The sequence below is a fragment of the Tachysurus vachellii genome, chromosome 1 (genome assembly GCF_030014155.1).
Source record: "Tachysurus vachellii isolate PV-2020 chromosome 1, HZAU_Pvac_v1, whole genome shotgun sequence".
Classification (NCBI taxonomy): Eukaryota; Metazoa; Chordata; class Actinopteri; order Siluriformes; family Bagridae; genus Tachysurus; species Tachysurus vachellii.
In genome coordinates this window covers 22,214,076-22,234,420 of record NC_083460.1, presented here as the reverse complement: position 1 = coordinate 22,234,420, position 20,345 = coordinate 22,214,076, and the positions used below count along the sequence as shown (strand labels likewise).

At 38.8% G+C, this 20,345-nt stretch overlaps 1 protein-coding gene across 4 annotated transcripts in view; it reads left to right on the top strand.

Moving 5' to 3' along the window:
* Positions 1–841: 841 nt before the first annotated feature.
* Positions 842–20,345, top strand: part of LOC132850712 (protein kinase C-binding protein NELL1-like) — a 154,851-nt gene continuing 135,347 nt past the window's right edge. For all 4 annotated transcript variants that reach the window (XM_060877391.1, XM_060877385.1, XM_060877396.1 and 1 more), the window contains exons 1-2: positions 842–968; positions 1,528–1,650. In XM_060877391.1, coding sequence (XP_060733374.1) covers positions 881–968; positions 1,528–1,650 — 211 coding nt within the window. In that variant the 5' untranslated portion in view covers positions 842–880. The remainder of the gene's footprint in view (positions 969–1,527; positions 1,651–20,345) is intronic.

Genomic DNA, 20,345 nt, shown 5'->3' with positions numbered 1-20,345 from the left:
CACAGAAAGTTTGCTCACTGGACGGTTTTATTATCCACAGCATTCTGTATGTAGATTCCAGAGACAAATCCCAGTTTAGCAGATTTTGACATACAAAAACCAGTTGTTCTGGCACCTTCAACCTTGCCATACTAAGGTCTATGAGATCACGTTATTTTTTCCCCCTATTCTGATGTCTGACATCAAGCTATTGACCTGGATGTGGTAGCCTAGAGGTTAAGGTGCTGGACTCTCAATTGAAAGGTTGTGAGTTTGATTCCCATGTCCACCCGGCTGGGCCCCTGAGCAAGGCCCTTAACGCTCGGTTAAATGCTGGAAATGTAAAAGGATCTGCATGATTTTTTGCAGCTACTTGATTGGCTGGTTAGATAATTCTAATTCATATATGTGTGTATATATATATGTATATATATGTATATATATATACATATATATATATATATATATATATATATATATATATATATATATATATATATATATATATATATTCCAAACTGAATGATGAATAAAATAGATTTTATAAGGTCATTACCAATCTCCTTTAAGATTCGTTTTAAATCCCGCCGTATTCTTTATTAAAAAGAGGCCAGGCTGTAATTCTACTAAATGACCGTCGATCAGCATTAAACCATTTTCATTCCAACTTTATGCAAATTAGTAATTAAGGGGGAAAGCGCCACATTGGTCAGCGTCGTGCGCTGACCATAAACCCCGCCCGGGTCTCTATTTCTATTGGTTTTTGCCTACGGTTTTTTAGCCAATCACAATCCAGTGTGCCCTGACAAGCCGTTTGGGTGATAAAACTCCCGCGAGCTCGGCTGCTCGCGCTTCAGAGTCTCGCGGCTGCGGCTCGGAGCGGTGTGAAGTCCGGTGTTGGATGTCTGACGTTTCTGCAGGAGGAGCACATCTCATAAAAATGGCTGTTTTAGCAGTTCTCTTACCCGCATTGGTCGCGATTACAGCAGGTAGGATATGTAGATCACTGACATATAGCGTTTAAGGTGAAGGAGTTGAGTAGAGCGCGTTTGGGCGGCTGCTTTTTCCGTCTCCAAGCAGCCTGATCATCATCATCATCATCATCATCATCATCATCATCATCATCATCAGCTGTACCTAAACAAAACAGCTTCTAATTAGTAGTGAATTTAGGATTTTCCCACTAGGTTAATCAGTGTTCAGCTGTCAGTCAGTTTATACGTTTATAAATTGGAGATTTTTTTCTTTCATTTTAATTAATAAATTAATAAATGTAAACATGTATGTTTACAGTAATGAACAGACCAAATGTATAAAAGAACACATTATATTAATGTGGGTATTGAGCCGTGAATTAATGTAAAAGTTTATGTTGTGTACAATTTCAAAACTTTCACACGTATAATTTAAAATTCTCTCTCTTTCTCTCACACTCTGTCTCTCTCTCTATCTGTCTGTCTGTCTCTCACTCTGTCTCTCACTCTGTCTCTCTCTCTCTCTCTCTCTCTCTCTCTCTCTCTCTCTCTCTCTCTCCCTCTCTCTCTCTAGTGTTTGGATTAGATGCTGATTTTCAGGTTGACCTGATCAGAGAGCTGGATTTGGCCAATGCTACACATGGAATAAGCCAAACTGCAGGTCTTCACAACAGCAGCAAAGCATTTCAATTTCAAGGTAAAAAAACAAACACTTTATTTCCATCTTTAGTGATAAGTTCAGCTCTGCATTTGCTGAAAGTTTCAGTAACGAATAGTGGAGCAGTTCTTGAGCGAAAGAAACAGAGTGGAAACGGTGAATAGAAGCCAACAATGAGTCATTTCTCTTCCATATCTGCTCAGATCTTCAGATAATCATAGGAGAAGTGCTGAGAACTCTCGTTGAACCTTTAGAGTAGATGTGAGCCAGAGCGGCTAGTGAAAAGTCGCAGGTTTGTAGGCCACATTTAGGACTGCAGTTTATGCAGAACTATTAATATGCTTGGGAATATTTAACTTAACGTTATACTGTATAACCACATGCCTCAGATTGGACCTGTGGTGCACAGGCAACATTATGCAAAAACATGGTGGATATGTATTATGTACGTGTGTTTATAAGCTTACGTGTGTGTCTTATGCAGATACATATTAATATCATATGCAATACTTCTTCAGCTACATCTGCATAACACCATACATGGTTGTTTGCTACGTATTTCATAATAGAATTGAATATAACAACCTTAAGTCTATATATCTATTTTAATTCTAAATTTTAAAAATTGAATTTTACCTATCCAGTCTGTGAACACCTTCAAGAGATTTTTTTACTAAAGCAAAACGAATACTGCTGAATATATTAAGTCTTAAAATGGCTGCGGATTATCTGTACAGCAGATGTATGCTCTGAAGCTGAGTTTATTTTATAGAAGCGCTGGTGTGTGCGCTGGAGTCTCAGTAACGGTACCGCTGAAGTTTTTTTCTGTAGGGAAACAAACATCGTCGCTGGTGTGAAATGATCACACCATCTGTCAGGTGAAAAGATCTGATTATCTTATCAGTTTTAATTGTTATACAGCAGCTGTTTCTGTAAATCTGCAGCAGAATCTGTTTATGTATTGAATAAATCATCAGGTTTCTTTTTTATTTATTTATTTATTTATTTTTAAGGCAACATATAGGATTGGTCAGTGCTAGAAGATGTCTAGACTACATAACCTGGTATTTCTCAGACGCTTAAAAGACACAGGTTTAGGAAATGTTAGAACACTAAACTCTGTAATTATAGAAATATTGTTAAAGCACTGCCTGGATGTTGCCTAATGTTCTAATGAGTAAACTTGATTGACGGCCATGTGTTATGCTGAGGATGATTTGATGAAAGCATCCAGACAATTCAAACGTCAGTCAGAAAACGTCGCGTTGACAGCTTTAACCTCAATGGAAATACAACATGTTTCATCTCATAGCAAGGTTTGTGTCCTACAGTAGAAGTAGCTTAATAACCTGCAGTTTGACTTTGGTGCAGGTTTGGACTTCATCTTTCCTGCTTTTCACCACAAGCAGATGCTCATTTAACTTTTATTTTAGATCAAACTTCTTTAAAGCTGAGAACAAGTTACTTTTTTTTTTTTTTTTTTTTTTTTTTTTTACTTAGCAAGTGTTCCAGACCTTGTAATAAGTGATTAAGCTAAAAAAAAGCTGACTACACGCTAATGCTAACAATTGATGCTCAATAAACAATAAGCATGTCTTTAAAAAAACAAAAACAAAGTTCTGTTCCCAATGAATTGTATCAGTGTAACTCTGGCTTCTCTGACTTTAAGCATTTAACATCAGCAGTATTTCTGCTCATTGTTTGCTGCTGCTTTGTTGTTCACTAATTGCTTCTTGCAGATTATGACACCCTTAATGTGTTTAATTGTGTCACGGCTGCAGGTTTCGCTGAGATGTTTAACTCCTGGATAATAAGAGACCAGACTCCTCTGGTTTCATTGATTTGCATTTTATTGAACTGAGATTTAGTTACCTTGTAAACATGGAAATTGCCTTGCATTGATTGGTTCCTTTCACCGCAGGGAAGTTTGCTTTGATGGACAGATCGGATGAGTTTAATCCTTAATTAGAAGCGTCTCTTGTTTCTTCTTGTGTATTACAGTACTGTAAAGTAGGGAACTATTTGCTTTTTATGGACTTGGAGGGGGGAAAAAAGCTTAAGCTGGATTTCTAATAAAATGCGACAGTTAGTTTTTACCTACCTGTAAGCTTTTTGGTTGGTTCTTTGTCAGCGAGTTTTTGAAGCGTTCGGCAGGAAGGAATTAGTCTTTGGTCTGTGGTGAACTTGCGCTGATGTGTTAGATCCTCAGGAGCTCTCGGTTGCTTAATTCCACTCGACTACAGACTGTTGTAGAAAGGACATTGTCCAGGGTCACCAAAATGAGGATGAGGTTCACTTCTGAGTCTGGTTCCTCTCAGGGTTTTTTCCTCAAATCATCTCAGGGAGTTTTTCCTCACCAACATTGAGGAAAAACTTTATCAATAGCTTAAACTTTTTAGTTTACACTTATTTCCTATACTCCTGGAAAAAGCTGCTTTGAGACAATGTGAATTGTTAAAAGTGCTTGATTTATTGAGTTAAAAGTTATCGATTTATTGATCCTCCCATAATGTAGGTCCACAAGTCTATTGATGTTTACCAAGAATCAACCCTACACATTAGTGTGGCTTTCTTTTAGCAGGAACCTCGCGACAGTGTTAAATATCTTTCCTTTAGTGCTTTTTTTTATTCTCCTTTGTGATGAGATACAGTGGAGAAATTCCACAGAAACGTCTTTTGTGGCTAATTGAAAACTTCAGGACTTGTTTTCTCCTTTGATTCCTGAAAGGTTGACTGCTGTCAGAGCTCTACAGCTGGAGCCATAAATAAAATATGAGCAGTGTGATGGCTTTTTTGCTCTTGGGGACTGGATTCAGGCCACCGCGTTTGATGGAATTGTGTACGTGGAAGAGTATTTCGGTGTGCAGGGTGGGGCACAAGGCAGATTAGCTTCGCTTCTTAGCTTCTAAATAAAGTCCGGTGTGATTCTTTTGTGGCCTGTTTTTTAGTAAATGAGCCATTGGTCAAGCCATTTTGACTTAGTCTAGTTGGAGAAAACTAGTTAATCTTAGAACTTTATAAGGTATGAATTTTGTTCTTCTGCATGCTGTTATGACCATTCTTGCATGAGTAAACAACATATTGTATTGAATCCAAACAGAAAGCCGTACTTGGCAGTGATGGTGGTCACTTTCACACGTCGCGTCTCTTGTTTCTCCATTTCAGCAAGTTTTCACTTGTCTGCACTCACCTCCAAAATCCTTTCATTGGTCACCAAATAATAATGTAATGAGTTACAGATTTCTTTTTTTTTAATTTTTTTTTGAAAAACTCACTCGTATTGATGGAAAAAGTCCACATGTCCTTTGACAGAACTGAATCTAACCGTAATTCTAAGTGCATGCTATCGTGCTACTAACTCATTAGCTTTTAATGAATAGTGCTGTATAAAGTTTTCTGTAATGTGTACTGGAATGAGTGCAGATCATTCCAAAAGAACGTGATCACATGACCAGAGTGGTGCTCTCTGTATATTTTAATTGTAGGTTTTTCTGGTGTTCCATCGTCGCATTGATGAATAAATAGGTGCTGGTTTCCATATCGTGCACATTTTTGTCATAGGTGAGCTTTCTGATGCTATGATTGGCTGGTGTCAGTGTGATTGACAGAAGAGAGAGTGAGTAAGCCCCTCCCATCCAGAGCGCACAGATAATTTGACTCCCTTGGCACTCGGCCACGGATAGCTGTGACATCGCAGGGACTGCAATTTCCTGATGATTGGGTTAAATGCTTTTCTGTTGTGCCACTCTGGAGCCAATGAAACATTGCTCGGGGTTTTTTTTTTTGTTTTTGTTTTTTCCATTAGGGTCCCAACAAAAAACAGCAAAAATACCTGAATCTTGTTGGCTTGTTGGTGGTGAAATATCTCTATACAAACAACATAGAACTGTAGCGTTTTTGTCACGACTTTTACTATAAATGTAGTGCTGTGACTTGTCTTGTGATGGTAAGATTACACAAACAATGGATTTCAGTCTAGTTAACAATTATAGTTCATCAGACTTCAGTTGAAGGAAACCTGGTATGAATATTTGGGTTATACTTACCCTGAATATTAAAATGTTCCAAGCAAGATGAGTTTTTAATGAGACTAACTGCTTTAAATGGAAATGGAATAGTAATTGACTTGGAATAAAGAATAAACTGTATATTCAGGATATTAACATACTGATGCTCTGTCCAAAGGCAGGATCGTTCATCAGGACCGATCTGTACATGTTTTACCTGCATGCTAGTTTGTGAATTATAATTCTGATTATAATTACGATTCTGCGTTAATGTGCAGGAAACGGTTTAAAACGTAAATAAAAAGCAGAACTTCGTTTAGTTTTAATCCTTTTATTGAGTGAGCAATTCTACAAAAGATAAATGAGACGATGGATCAGATTTTCAGCTTTCATTTCCTGATAATTCTATTTAGACGTATGAAAACCAGGCACCTTTTGGTGACTGAGCACCCTATAATTTTTGTGAGCAAAAGTATTGGAACACATTGTCTTAGTAAGTAATGATTTGGCTGCATCAAGCATCACTAAACTTACCATGTGCTCAGGCCTCAGTCTCATACCAAGATAGGATTTGCAAAGAACAGATCTTCATAGTGCTGTATGTTTAAATTAAACTGTAAATGCTTTTTCTTCAACATTTTCTGTAAAGCTTCTCTCTGTGTGTTTTGGAGGTTTCTCCATCCAGTCTCCTCTTCAAGAAGTGAAATGCTGCTCAGTTGGGTTTGGGTCTGTTGATTGACATGTCCAGTCTGAAACGTTTAGCTTTCTCCCCATTGTTGAGTGCATGTTTGGATTTTTGTCTTGATGCATGATGAAGTTCCTCTTGATTAGATTGGACACATTTCTCAATAAAGATTGATTGATTGAAGACTATTAAGACTGTTCTGGAAGCTACCATGCAGTAGAAGGTGGGAGGTGTCTAAGCCATGACACTACCACCACCACGTTTCACAGATGAACTGGTTTGTTCTGGATCATGAGCAGATCCTTACTTTTTCTTCACTTTGGTAGAGGTTCATTTTGGTTCCAGAACTTTTGTGGATCTCTTTACTTTATTTATTTATTTAATCTTATTCTTACTGCTGAGCGAGAGTATTGCATCTTGTGGTATGGTCTCTATATTTCTGCTCACAAAGTTTTCTTTGAGTAGTGGATTGTGATGCCATCACTCTGCTCTTTGGAGCCCATTGGTGAGGTCACTGCCTGTTGTTTTTAGGATATTCTTCAAATATCACATTGTTGGCCATCAACTTCTGTTTTCTCATTTCAAGAAGGCTGTATTTTTCTTCCATTGACATCTTGCTGATCTTAGTGTTTTTATCATTTTTAACAACAAACACAAGATCTTTAGAGGTAAAACTTGCGCCTCAATCCAAGAGCAGACATTTCGAACACTTTGTTACCTATGTGCTTCCTGTTAGACTGATGGTTTAAACAATAAACACCTGTTCCAATATTTTTTTGGGGGAAAATGGACGTTTCAAACAGACTTGCGCTGCTGCTTTTCTTCTTTAAACCTTTGATTGGATTTAACTGGTTTATATTTGTGACTGATAGTGGAGGTGTGTATAATGGAGGTGCGGTGATGGCGTTGTATATTGTCATATTTTATAACATTTTTCTTATTTAAGCAGATTTCCTGTTCACTTCGTTTTTGCACAGTACTCTTTAAAGTATCTTTGCATCCTGTTCTCTTTTGGAATGTAAGGATTTTTCTTGGTCTTTGTTGTCCGCATACACTTCATCTTCATCCTCTCTCTTTTTCTTCGTTGTCCTTTCTCCTCTTTATCTTTATCTTCTTTTTCTGCTTCATCATTCACATCCTCCTTCCTCTTTGTCTATCTTCTTCCTCTTCTTCAGCCTCCTCCTCTTCTTGGTATTTTTCTTCTTCCTTTTCTTCATCATCCTCTGTTACAGTGATGGGTCCTTCATTTTTCTTCTTCTTATCTCACCATATCACACGAAGAATGTCATACTGTTTTTATTTTTTTATTTTTTTTATTTTATTTTTTTTTTTGTTTGCCTATTTTGTAGATAACTACTGAATATACTTTTTTTTTTTTTTTTTTTTTTTTTTTTTTTAAAATTAATATACTTTTTCTACTCAGGATTTTTACCAAGTCTTCACCATATTTGTGCCAAATAAACAATCTGCTTCTCAATAATTCTCTGAATTATTTAGATATATCCTGGTGGGCGGCGCTTGGTGAGCTCCAACAGCTGGAGCGCATGATTTGTAGCATGGATTTGTATGGATAAATTTTGGACTGTGGGGAAACCGGAATGGTGTGGAACCATCCAGAAACCCTGCAGTCATGTATGGTGTTCTGGCTGTTTGTCTGAAGCTCCTCATGTTTTCACACTCACTAATGAGCTGTTAGGGAAATCACTTCTCCAACCTGCATCCTGTCCTGGACATCTTTAGCGTTTAGCGTTAGCCTGTGTCTTATCCATGGGAATTTGAGTGGGTAGAGTACATTTTAAAGTGATTTATGGTTCATAACAAGACCATAATGACCACATTAATTATCTCCTACAGTAAGATTATAAAGGGACACTGTACTGTACATCCACCTGCTAAAGGTAAGCTGTTAATAAAAGGTACAAAAAGAAGAGAAAATAGAAATCAGGACTGAGAGCAAAATGTTCTCAAAAAAGTTAATGATGGATTCAGTTGTTTCTGCCTAGAATAGATGTTTCTATTCTATTCAAATCAGAAATTGTTCAAAATAAAGTCAAGCTACTGTAAGAGGCAAAAAAGTTCTTAATTAATTGAATTCAGTTAAAAGTAGGGTTTCTGTTGTTTGAAAGCCAATGTTGACATTTGAAATCACCAAAACAAACACGCCCCTAACCCAAATGGGTTCCACCTCTGTATTGATGGCTCCGCCCCACACATACACCAGACAAGTATAACGCAAGTATAACCCAGACAAGTATTATGGCGGAACATGTTTGGGCAGCTGACCGAGGGTATATTTTTATCAATAAATAAACTCAATGAGTAATACTATGGTAATACAAATGTGTTTTTGTAGTACTGTGTGTACCATGAAAGGTTTAGCTCCGTTTCACGCGGAAGACGGTCAGTTCTCTCCAGCGCTGGAAAGCTGATATTAACACGGGTCCTACTTCTTGCTTTATTGTAAGCCTTTTTTCGCTTCCTCTCTTTGTTTTTATCCTCCATGTCAATGTTAAAACCGCTTTCTGCTAATGTTACACATGCACACTGAACGCTCTCTGCGCCCATATTGACAAGTCATGCCCCTTTCTGCTCATTGGCTATATGTTAGTTTTGTTTGGCGGCCCAACACAGTTTTCTGAAGCATTTCTCAAACAACGGAGACCCCACCTTTAATGGTGCGATTCTGTATTTTTCTATAAATGTTACTCATATTTTTAATGAACAGGTAATGAGACCTGTTCAGACTGAAAGCTTTTTTTAAATCAGGATTTTTTTTTGTGGCGATTTGAATACCTGGTGTAACATTTTGAGGTGGTTTTTCTGATCAGGTTTTCAGACTAAAATTGTTTTTTTTTTTTTTTTTTTTTTTTTTTTTTTTTTTTTTTTATAGATCAAAAATAAATAAATTGTTAAATAAAGTCAGCTCCAGTTCATGATCAATTACTATTATCTACAATCTCGGGTGTGTTTTTAAATCTTGAGTAATGTGAAGATTATTATAATTTCACTTAAAATAAAAATTCACTTATGTCCTCCTTTGTAACTGTTATAAATTGAATTGATGCTAACAAAAGCTAGAATAAGTGTGTTGTCTGTGTATGAGCACAACACTGAGAAGGTGCGTGCGTGCGTGTGCGTGTGCGTGTGTGTGGGTCACAACAAAATGATCCCTTCAGCCGACTGCTTTTGCCATGGCGCACACAAATATGCATTTGGCTGTAGTGAAGAGAAATCGGTTCGTATGTTTTTGGTTTTTTTTTGGGAATTGCTCTCAGTATAGTGTGACGATCTTAAGGTCTGCGTTCTCATGTCTTTATAAGAAGTTAACAGGTTAGTGAAGTGGAGGCTGGTCTTGGCAGGTCTTGTGGGTTTGCCTGAAATGTCTCGCTGTTTCTGGCTGGAAAACAGTCATGCAAAAAACACCTCCAATCTAGTACATGACGAATAATGATGAGAATAATCTTAAAACATGATCATGGAAATTGTTCCTGTGATTGATTATGTGACGAAAATAAACTTTAATCATAGTCTTATAAGATTTTCTATGTCCTGTATGTCTGTCACACGACCTCAGGTTAATGAATTAGCAATAATTCATTTAGTGTAGCAGTAATCTGAAGAATAATTCCCAATCCTTTGACTGGTGTGTGACTGGTGTATGAGCGAGGGTGACGGGGAGAGGGAGTGAGCACATGCGTGTGTGTGTGTGTCATACACACTCTCTCCCTCTGTCTCTCAGTCTCACACATACACACTCTCTCCCTCTGTCTCTCGGTCTCTCTCACACACACACGCACTCTCTCCCTCGGTCTCACACACACACACACACACACACACACACACACACACACACACACTTTCTCCCTCTGTGTCTCACACTCCCCCTCTCTCCCACGCCCTCTCTCGCGCGCACACTCCCTCTCCCCCTCGGTCTCTCTCTCTCACACGCGTGCGCGCTCACTCCCGTGCCCTCTCGCGTGCGCATACTCCCTCTCCCCCTCGATCTCACACACACACACACACACACGCGCGCATGCACGCGCGCGCGTGCTCACTCCCCGTCACCCTCGCTCACTCCCTCTCCCCGTCAGCCTTGTTGTATATTAAGGTACATGGACCGCGGGTGCGACTCGAGCGAGCTACAGTACAGTACTGGGGGCGCGTGACTATGACGTGACAAGTGAGTGACTGATTGCCGTGAACGTCATGTATAGACTATCTTAAACTTCCTTGTCTCTTTGAATTTTAAATCACTCTGCATTTATATACATTGTTCCATTAAAACCTCAACATGTGGTGAACACAACTCTCCACTAAAAAGTGAGGGGGACGAATTTACTTTTTATAAAAAGTGCGAGAGTGAGTGTGAGAGACCGAGAGAGAGAGAGTGCGTGTGTGTGTGTGTGTGTGTGTGTGTGTGTGTGTGTGAGAGAGACTGAGTGTGTGTGTGTGTGTGTGTGTGTGTGTGAGACTGAGAGAGAGCGTGTGTGTGTGTGTGTGTGTGTGTGTGTGTGTGTGAGACTGAGAGAGAGCGTGTGTGTGTGAGAGACCGAGAGAGTGTGTGTGTGTGTGTGTGTGTGTGTGTGTGTGTGTGTGTGTGTGTGAGAGAGACCGAGAGAGAGAGTGATTGTGTGTGAGAGAGAGCGTGTGTGTGTGTGTGTGTGTGTGTGTGAGAGAGCCCGAGGGAGGGGTGTGTGTGTTAGGGAGAGAGAGTGTGTGTGTGAGACAGGGAGAGCGCGTGCGAGAGAGACACAGAGAGAGAGAGTGCGAGAGAGAGGTGCTGGATTAGTGCCTTCAGAATAGAAACAATTCAGGGGTTGATGGTCAGTAAAGATTTGGCTTTGACTCAGGCTGGCTTTGCTAGACGTCTCCTCTTAATGATATCGGGGAGGTTTGTCTGTCTCAGCTTACACACACTCTTTGATCAGTCAGTGCTACACACATGGGGAGCTGTTTTTATTGTGATGCATGTCTGCAGAGAAATGGCATCGTAAAACCTGCGTCACCTCTTCGATCGGCGTTGGACTTTAAAGAGCTGACAGGCCTCAAATAGTCACAACCTTGCATCAAAGCTTCTAGAAGAAATTCTCAGCATATCAAGTGGTTACAAGGAATTTACTCCCAGAGTTTCTCCTGTTTACATGTGGGAGCAAAATGTTAAATTGTGGGTTTTAATCCTGCTTCAAGCTTCTAGGTGCCCATCGTTGGAGGCAGACTTCCTTGTGTCAGACAGGACCCTGTATAAACCTCCTGTAGAAAAGCAAACAGCTGATCTGCAGTGGAGGATTATTCACAGGGCAAAAGCTACAGACACACACGGCACCTGAATACAGCAGTGGGCGGGCAGTGTAGGTTTGGTGGAATGGCAGCAGAATATTTAGAGCATTTGTTTTTAAGATGTAGAAGACTGGAGGGTCTTTTTTAAAAACTTTTTAACAGCTGGTTTCAGGCATTTGATGAACCATTCTCAGAAAAAGTATTTATTGGAAGAGTGAAGTACTTTTTTTTTTTTTTTTTTTTTTTTTTTTTAAATAGATGGAAAGTATGTTGATAGGAACTGCAAAGCTAGTGATCTGGAAAACTAAGGGGTTACAACTATCCTCTCTATCTCTCTCTATTTCAGTAGGTGATGTACACTGAAAAATACATTCTGCAGTTCAGTAAATATGATTCTTCTGCACATAAGTTCATTTTCCTCTCTATTTCCTGTGCGTACTGTATGATTAGCTGACGTTAAAATGAATATTAAATGTGGGTGTGGCTTTTGCACTTAATTTGCATATGGGTCTGAGGAACTAGTGTGGAACTAAACTTGTTCAACATTTCTTGCTTTGTGATGGTTTTATTTCTTCATCCTTACTGTCTGGTGTGTATAATAGACTTTTTTCATCAACTTCCTCTTGCTTTGACTGATTCTAATCCAGGATTGCCTTTGCATTGAGCTATTTGAGATACAAAACGATACGACATGCTGCAGACTCGCTTGCCTTTTCCTTCCCATGTATTTATTTCTGTAGTACATGCTGCAGTCTGAATCGAGTTGAATCTGAGCACTGAAAGAAGTGAAAGTCAGTCCGAGTTTGTGAATATGGAATATTAAATATTTGAATATAGATGTATCTTCAGTACAAATTTACACACCATTTGTATACCTTCTAATTTATTTCTTCTGGGTCTCTAACTTCAGAATAGAAATGATTTAATATTAGGTAAATATTATTAGTTCAGTTTGGAGAGGAGTCAATCTAAAGGAGGGCAAAGATTTGTCAAAAAAATTTTTTTTAAAGACCAGATAATTATCAGTGGTTCAGTGATCTTTACAATTATTTCCCAGATTTTTAATATTTATTTTAAGTTTATATATATGTGTGTGTGTGTGTGTGTGTGTGTGTGTGTATATATAATTTTTATTTTTTTATATATAAATATTATATATTTTATATATACTGTGTATATATATTTTTATTTCCCAACATAGCAACCAAACTAATGATGTAAATATACAGAAGAATAAATACTCCCAAGAAAACTTTAAGGAAACTTTAAATCAAAGTTACGGACAAAATCTGGCCTGAATTATTATTCTTTAGCTTTGACGTGAAGTACATATCGTTGCTGTCAGGCGGAATCCTCATATCTCCAAAAACGCTGTACCTTATCTACAGTGCACAGGGTTTACAGAACGTTCATTTCAACGGCACAAACCGGCACAAATCGAGCACAATGGAATGACACCAGTTTTGTGTGATTTAGACGAACTGGGGTGGAGAGTGACATCACAGTTCCCGAAAATATTTTGGTTATATCTCAGGAAGGAAAACAGATAGTGTTTGTTTTAATGGCACAGACGAACTAAGCTGGTTTTGAGCGATTTGGGCGATGTGGGGTGGAAAGTGACGTCACACGGTCAAAAAAATAATGTTTAATATCTCAAACACCAAACCAGCACAAATGTTCGTTTTTGCGGCACAAATCAGCACAAACGTAGCACAAACGAATGGCATAGTTTTGGTGATTATTTCTTTTTATGGGGTGCCAACTTCACGGAGGTCATAAACAGATGATAAAATACCCCATATATGTGACCTAATTTCACTAGCATAGCTGTTAGGTCGTTAAAATACCCCAGCGTTTCTTTAGCGTCTGTGTGGGAAGGAGCTCTAGTTGCATCGTGACTGGTTTTCAGTAGTCTTCTTCCTTCTCATGATAAAAGAAGAGATTCTGCCAGTATAAAATACGTTAGCGGTGTAGTCTTTTGTGGGTTTGTTTTTATTTATTTATTTTATTTTTCTCCGCGCATCGATTCGAGACGAAATTCATTCGAATTTGAGAAGCGGGAATCAGTCGGGACAGATGGACATGCGCTCTGTCAGAGATGTTTGATCTCAAGCCATAGAAGATGAAAACATGCTCAGATGAACTAAAACATCTCTGTAGAGATTTTTAATCCTCAAACTGAAAGTGGGAACCGTGAAATTAGTCAGTTGGCAGTTTTTAGGTAGCATCGGAATGCACAAGCACAAAATACCTACCCTTTTTTTTTTTTTTTTTCTTTTTTTTTTTCAAATCCATGATCTCTTTGCTCTTCATATCATGACTGGACATTTGTGAGAGTATGTTTTCTTTCTCTCTCTTTCTCTCTCTCTCTCTCTCTCTCTCTCTTTCTCTCTCTCTCTCTCTCTCTCTCTCTCTCTCTCTCTCTCTCTCTCTCTCTCTCTCTTTCTCTCTCTCTCTGAAAACGTTCAACTCCTGGCTACTGACTGAAAGCAGGAGGACCCTGACCAAGGTGTTATGAGCAAAGGATAGAAAGCTCCAGTCCAATCTGCACTCCTCTGCCACTGCCAGTCTCTGCTACTCCTTTAGGAATTTGTACTTATTTTGCTTCATTTATTATTTAAACTTTTCTGAGCAGATAGAGATCTTTCTAATGCTGTTATAAAAAAAATATATAAACTCCATTGGACACTTTAATAGGAACACCCTATTATGTATTAGATCATGTGTAAATGATGGATCTAAAATGTCTACACGTCCTGTTAAAAATGGCAGGTTTTTTATGATGTAGGGAAATGGGATGCACTTCAATTTTCCAGGGATTTCAGAACAGCGTAACAGATGTTGCGTCATCGGGCAGGCGTGGCCTAGTTGATAATCTAACCTTAACCGTAGTTTTTAGTTGTTTTATTTGTTTTCGAAGATAGCTTAACTGTAAGATAATAAAGCATAATAGATATATAAAATCTACCTGTATGACTGTTTTGTCCTTCATTATCCATCGTAGGTAATGGCGTAAGTTTGATTTTGACATTGGTGGGAACATAATTTATTTGACATTGGGGGGACAACATTCCCCGTATTTTGTGCATAAAACTGTTATAAGAATACCTTCTTACTCACATACCTGTAGCCTGCATAAATCATGTTGCATATTGCTTCATACAACGGAATCTAGCTGCAGCCTCCTACCTCAACACATTAGCGAGAAAGACAGCCAATCAAACAGCGACGTGGGTTAGAGAGCAGGACTCAAAAAAGGGCAAAGGCCAATCCTTGTGCGAGTTACGAGGTGAGTTACAGAGGCGGGATTCATTGCAGGGGGTAGATCTGTTAACCGTTTGTGTTCCACAAGTTGCGCTATTTTTACAGAACGCCGTTGTAAAATATTTTTCACCTTATTTAATGATTCCTGGATAAATGTTAAATGAAATAATTAAAAAAGCACAAAACACAAACTGACATCAGTGGTTGTGTGTGCATATATATATATCTATATATATATATATATATATATATATCTCTCTATATCTATATATATATATCTATCTATATATATATATATATATATATATATATATATCTATATATAGATATATATATATCTCTATATATAGATAGATATAGATAGATATAGATAGATATATATAGATAGATATATATATCTATAGATGCGTATATATATATATAGATATAGATATATATAGATATAGATATATATATATCTATAGATATATAGATATATAGATATATATAAATATAGATATAGATAGGCTTGGTCGAATTATTGCTAGGGACAATTGAGTGTTCCCTGGATATTGGTAGGGACATGTCCCTACCGTCCCTACCCAAATCGACGCCCTTGATCGTAGGTATGCTTTTTTTTTTTTTTTTTTTTTTTTTTTTTTTTTTTTTTTTTGTTTGTGAAGAGGGCGTTTTTCCAAGACCTCCAGAAACACGCCCACTTCCCGTAGTGGTAACGAAACCTCTGGAATTTAGTGAATGCCGTAGAGCAGGGGTGTCAAACTCTGGCCCGCGGGCCAAATTATATTGTATAGTGTAATTATATTTGGCCCGCAAGATCATATCAAATGTGCATTACAGCTGGCTAGTCGTATGCTCCACTAATACTACAAATCCCAGAATGCCTTGCCACTGTATTGACGCGTAGTCATGAACAGCAAGTGCCCCTCATTCTCTGTTGACAGTCGTTAACAACCATGCCACAGTCACATCGGGCAAGTTAACTCCACCCTCCACAAAAATGGCCAAACAAAAGATGGACAATAGGAGCTTTCAAGACAGGTGGGAGGCAGATTATCTGTTCATGAATATAAAGGACAGACCAGTCTTTTATTTTTCAAATTTAATTTCTTATGTGTTTGTAATATCAAGCTCTGGTTGTTCTAAAACCTATGTTCAAGCAAAACTAAAGTTTGTTTCCATATGAAAAAGGTTGAACATATCAGTTGCAGTTAATTTTTCAATTCAGTCTGGCCCGTGACTTTATCTCAGTTTTATATTTTGGCCCACTGTGAATTTGAGTTTGACACCCCTGCTGTAGGGAAAGCTTCTTTGTGAGATAGACCACAGACTCTGTACTACGTTTAACAATTATTAAAAACAGGCACGTGCAACCTAGCTAGCAGGTGAAGAACTCAAACAACAAAATCACCAGCTAACTTACTTTAAATTTGCAAGAACTATAGACTAATACAATAACAGGCTAAACCCAAAACATAAGTCCACTTACAGTTCTCATGGGCATGCGTTTTATCAACTGGCTAGTTATCCTCTAGACAGTGACAGACCACGTCTTTCTCTCATTTAGGCCATGTGTCGTGCGTGCCCGCTTGTGGTGTGAAGCGCGTCCGCGCTATTCTCCGAGATGCACTTGACGGCCTTTTGTGCAGCGGAATTTTTTTTTTTTTTTGGACGACCTAGTTAAGGCAGTAGGGTTTCCCAGCTTAGGCGGGCCGCCCGAACTGCAAAGTGCTGCGGGAAACCCTGACTCTTTACAGCCACAGCGAGCAGAAAAACAAGTCAAACCTTACGGCTACAACAGCAGAATAACGCATTGGCTCTGAGGCTTGTTGACGTTTAAAGACGGGGAAAAATGCTGTGGGGATCAGTGTTCATTCAGTTACAACAGTGTTAGTGAGATCAGAAACTGGTGTTGGGATGTTGAAAAGACTCCTTTTCCAATTCATCCCAAAGGTGTATAGTGGGGTTGAGTCAGTCAGAGCTCAGTGCAGGATACTTGAGTTCTTTTATTATCTCCAACCTTAACCTTTACACCAGGTCTTTATGGAGCTGCTTTGTGCAGAGGGACATTGTCAGGAACAGGGTTCGGACCCTTGGTTCCAGTGAAGGAAACTGTAATGCCACAGCACTTGGAGACATTCGTTGTATTCCGCTTCATGAAGGTTTTGGACTTTCAGTGAGAAGAGGCCAAAAAATGTGAGGATCCTGAGACATCTAGAGATGTACCAGGTTCAGATTTGGGAATTTAAAGAGAAGATACAAACATGTGGTCTTTGAGGACAACAACCTCCTAATCAATACACAATTGTCTTTCTGTATCTGACTATAGAAAGGACATTATTAATAACACTCCTCTGTGTTTATAATAATGTATAAACACACCCTCCAGTGTCACCCAAATGAGGATGAGGTTCACTTTTGGGTCTGGTTCCTCTTCCATAAGGGAGTTTTTCCTCACCACAGTCACCTCAGGGTTGCTCATTCAGGATAAATACAAACACATTTAGAAATGTTTAATATTCATCTTGAACCTTTGTATAATACTAATCTTTTGTATAATCTTAAACTGTTTGTAGTATATATTTTATGTTCTGTAAAGCTGCTTTAAGACAATGTCTATTGTGAAAAACACAAATAAATTTGAATTCTGTAGAACTGTATGCTTCTGATTTAGTGGTGGCACTTTGGTGAGGTCCACAGTGGGATGTACCTGTTTCTGCCTGCAACCAAATGACTATAAATAAAAAATAAACAGAAAATCACCTCCACCCCATCAGTTAGGCCTTCACTTTATGTATGACAGATCCCAGTCTGAGAGGGTGATGGCTATCAAATGCTTCCACTAAGACACACAAATCCAGCCAACCGCATCTTTTTAAGCTGCTGCTGATGCTGTGTCACACCTGCATGAGTGCACAGACACCTGTGATTGGCTAGTGAGGATTGATGATTGAGTGACGATTGGAGAGAGAGAGATGGGGTGGTGGTTGTGTCCCACCTTGAGATCATGGCTAATTTTGTCTCAGCTGTGGCATCATCAGGATTTAGACTCTAGATTTGTGGATGACGGGTGAACTTTTCTGCACCAGTCTGAGCCTGGCAATGCTCTAGCTTCAAACAAAGCAACAGTTAAAAATGTAACTGTATTTTTAACGAACAGAAGCAGAGTAAAAGAGATTTAAAAACAGAAGGAAAACATGTTTCACATGATTTAATCATTGTTACAGCTTGTTCGGTTAGAAATGTCATCAAATGTCTTAAGTACAATTGCCATTTTTCTCCTAGAATACTACATCTACATTAACATGACTTTTTCACTTAGCTTGTTATTGTTTTGCCAGAGAAGAGCCGTCGAGGCTTTTCATGCCGCAGGATCTCAGAAATGTGACTACATAACTATACAAACACTACATAGCTGTCGTGACGATTTCACATCTTGGACATGCTCTTTGATAGAACATGGCAGTTCCAGCAGTGATCTCTAGCTCTTTTATGTTCCTCCCTTCTGTGTTTTCCAGCCTTTTGCTCTATTGCTATAAAAATAGGCAAACGGATGCTTTAAGGCGAATAGGATCAGACAAGGTCAATTTTATATTCACAGATGAAGGTTTATTCTCACACATTACAGACCTACCTAAGTGACAGTTTAAGCTGTTTTAGCTAATATTGGACGCAATATGCTTTTTCCCCCAGCCCCAATTTTTTGAAAATGCCATGCATTTTTAAATAGGCTTGCTCAGTAGGGATAGATGTTCGAGATGTATAGTATTTTAAATGAATATTTTTAAATAAATTTTAAACTTTAAATGTATGTATTTATTTATTTTTTATTAATTTTTTTCTGTTTCTATACTTCTGTAAAGCTGTTTTGTAACAATGTAAATTGATAATACAAATCAATTTAATTTAATATTTGTGTGTTTGGATCATTAAACATGGTGGTCGATGTGGGGAAGTCGTGACCAAGTGGTTAGAGAGTCTGACTCCTAACCCTGAGGTTGGGGTTCGAGTCTCGGGCCGGCCATGACTGAGCAAGGCACCCCCCTCCCCCCAACTGCTCCCCGGGTGCCGCAGCATAAATGGCTGCCCACTACACTGGGTGTGTGTTCACTGCTGTGTGTGTGCACTTTGGATGGGTTAAATACAGAGAACAAATTCTGAGTATGGGTCACTATACTTGGCTGTATGTCACGTCACGTTAAATCCTCATGTAATGTGGTGGATAAATGCTGTAAATGCAGTATCATAATCTTGCAGGATGTTAGATATTTTAATATAAACAATATTATTATTTTTAATTGTTATTAATTGGGGGCACGGTGGCTTAGTGGTTAGCACGTTCGCCTCACACCTCCAGGGTTGGGGGTTCGATTCCCGCCTCCGCCTTGTGTGTGTGTGTGTGTGTGTGTGTGTGTGTGTGTGTGGAGTTTGCATGTTCTCCCCGTGCCTCGGGGGGTTTCCTCCGGGTACTCCGGTTTCCTCCCCCGGTCCAAAGACATGCATGGTAAGTTGATTGGCATCTCTGGAAAATTGTCCTTAGTTTGTGATTGCGTGAGTGAATGAGTGTGTGTGTGTGTGCCCTGCGATGGGTTGGCACTCCGTCCAGGGTGTATCCTGCCTTGATGCCCAATGACGCCTCAGATAGGCACAGGCTCCCCGTGACCCGAGGTAGTTTGGATAAGCAGTAGAAAGTGAGTGAGTGTTATTAATTGGATCACTTTCAACAAAATAGATTTTTTTTTCCTTCAAATTTACCCAGATAAGGAGTTGAGTTGCTGGTTTAAAGGTAACAGCATGTTGGACAAGTAAGATTGTTTTTACTTTTAGACGTACACATTTAACGAATGTTGATTTGTAAACGTCGGCAAGTCCTTAGATATGAATTTACGATTAAATATTTTTAGGTGTATTCTGTAAGAGTATCAACTTCTGTTTTTAAAAAAGAAAAAGCTGGAAAATACAGTTTGGTTGTGCCATACCGTTGTCTCGTGCTGGTCTGCTGTATTCCACTTCAGAAACCGGCGACTGATGAGCAGAAAATGAGCCGCAGCGAGCGAGGAAATTGTAAATAAGAGGAAAAGTCAGCGCACCAGTATGGCAGTTTTTTGGATATTATAAGTCTGACCGTAGTCAGACCAATGTTGTCTGCAAATTATGCAAGACAGTTTCTCTATGTTTATATTTAACAATTTGCACTTTTTTATTACACTTTATTAAGCATTTCTTACATTTTCTTTCATTTTGCACCTTAAATGTTGAGAGAATTAAGTGTTCATTGTGACTTTAGACTAATGTTTACATTTTAATTATTTGAGTTTTCCTGGTTGTTGACATTTCTGTCTTAACTGATGGGATTATGATCAGAGGAAGGTTCATTCATTCATCTTCTACCGCTTATCCGAACCACCTCGGGTCATGGGGAGCCTGTGCCTATCTCAGGCGTCATTGGGCATCAAGGCAGAATACACCCTGGACGGAGTGCCAACCCATCACAGGGCACACAC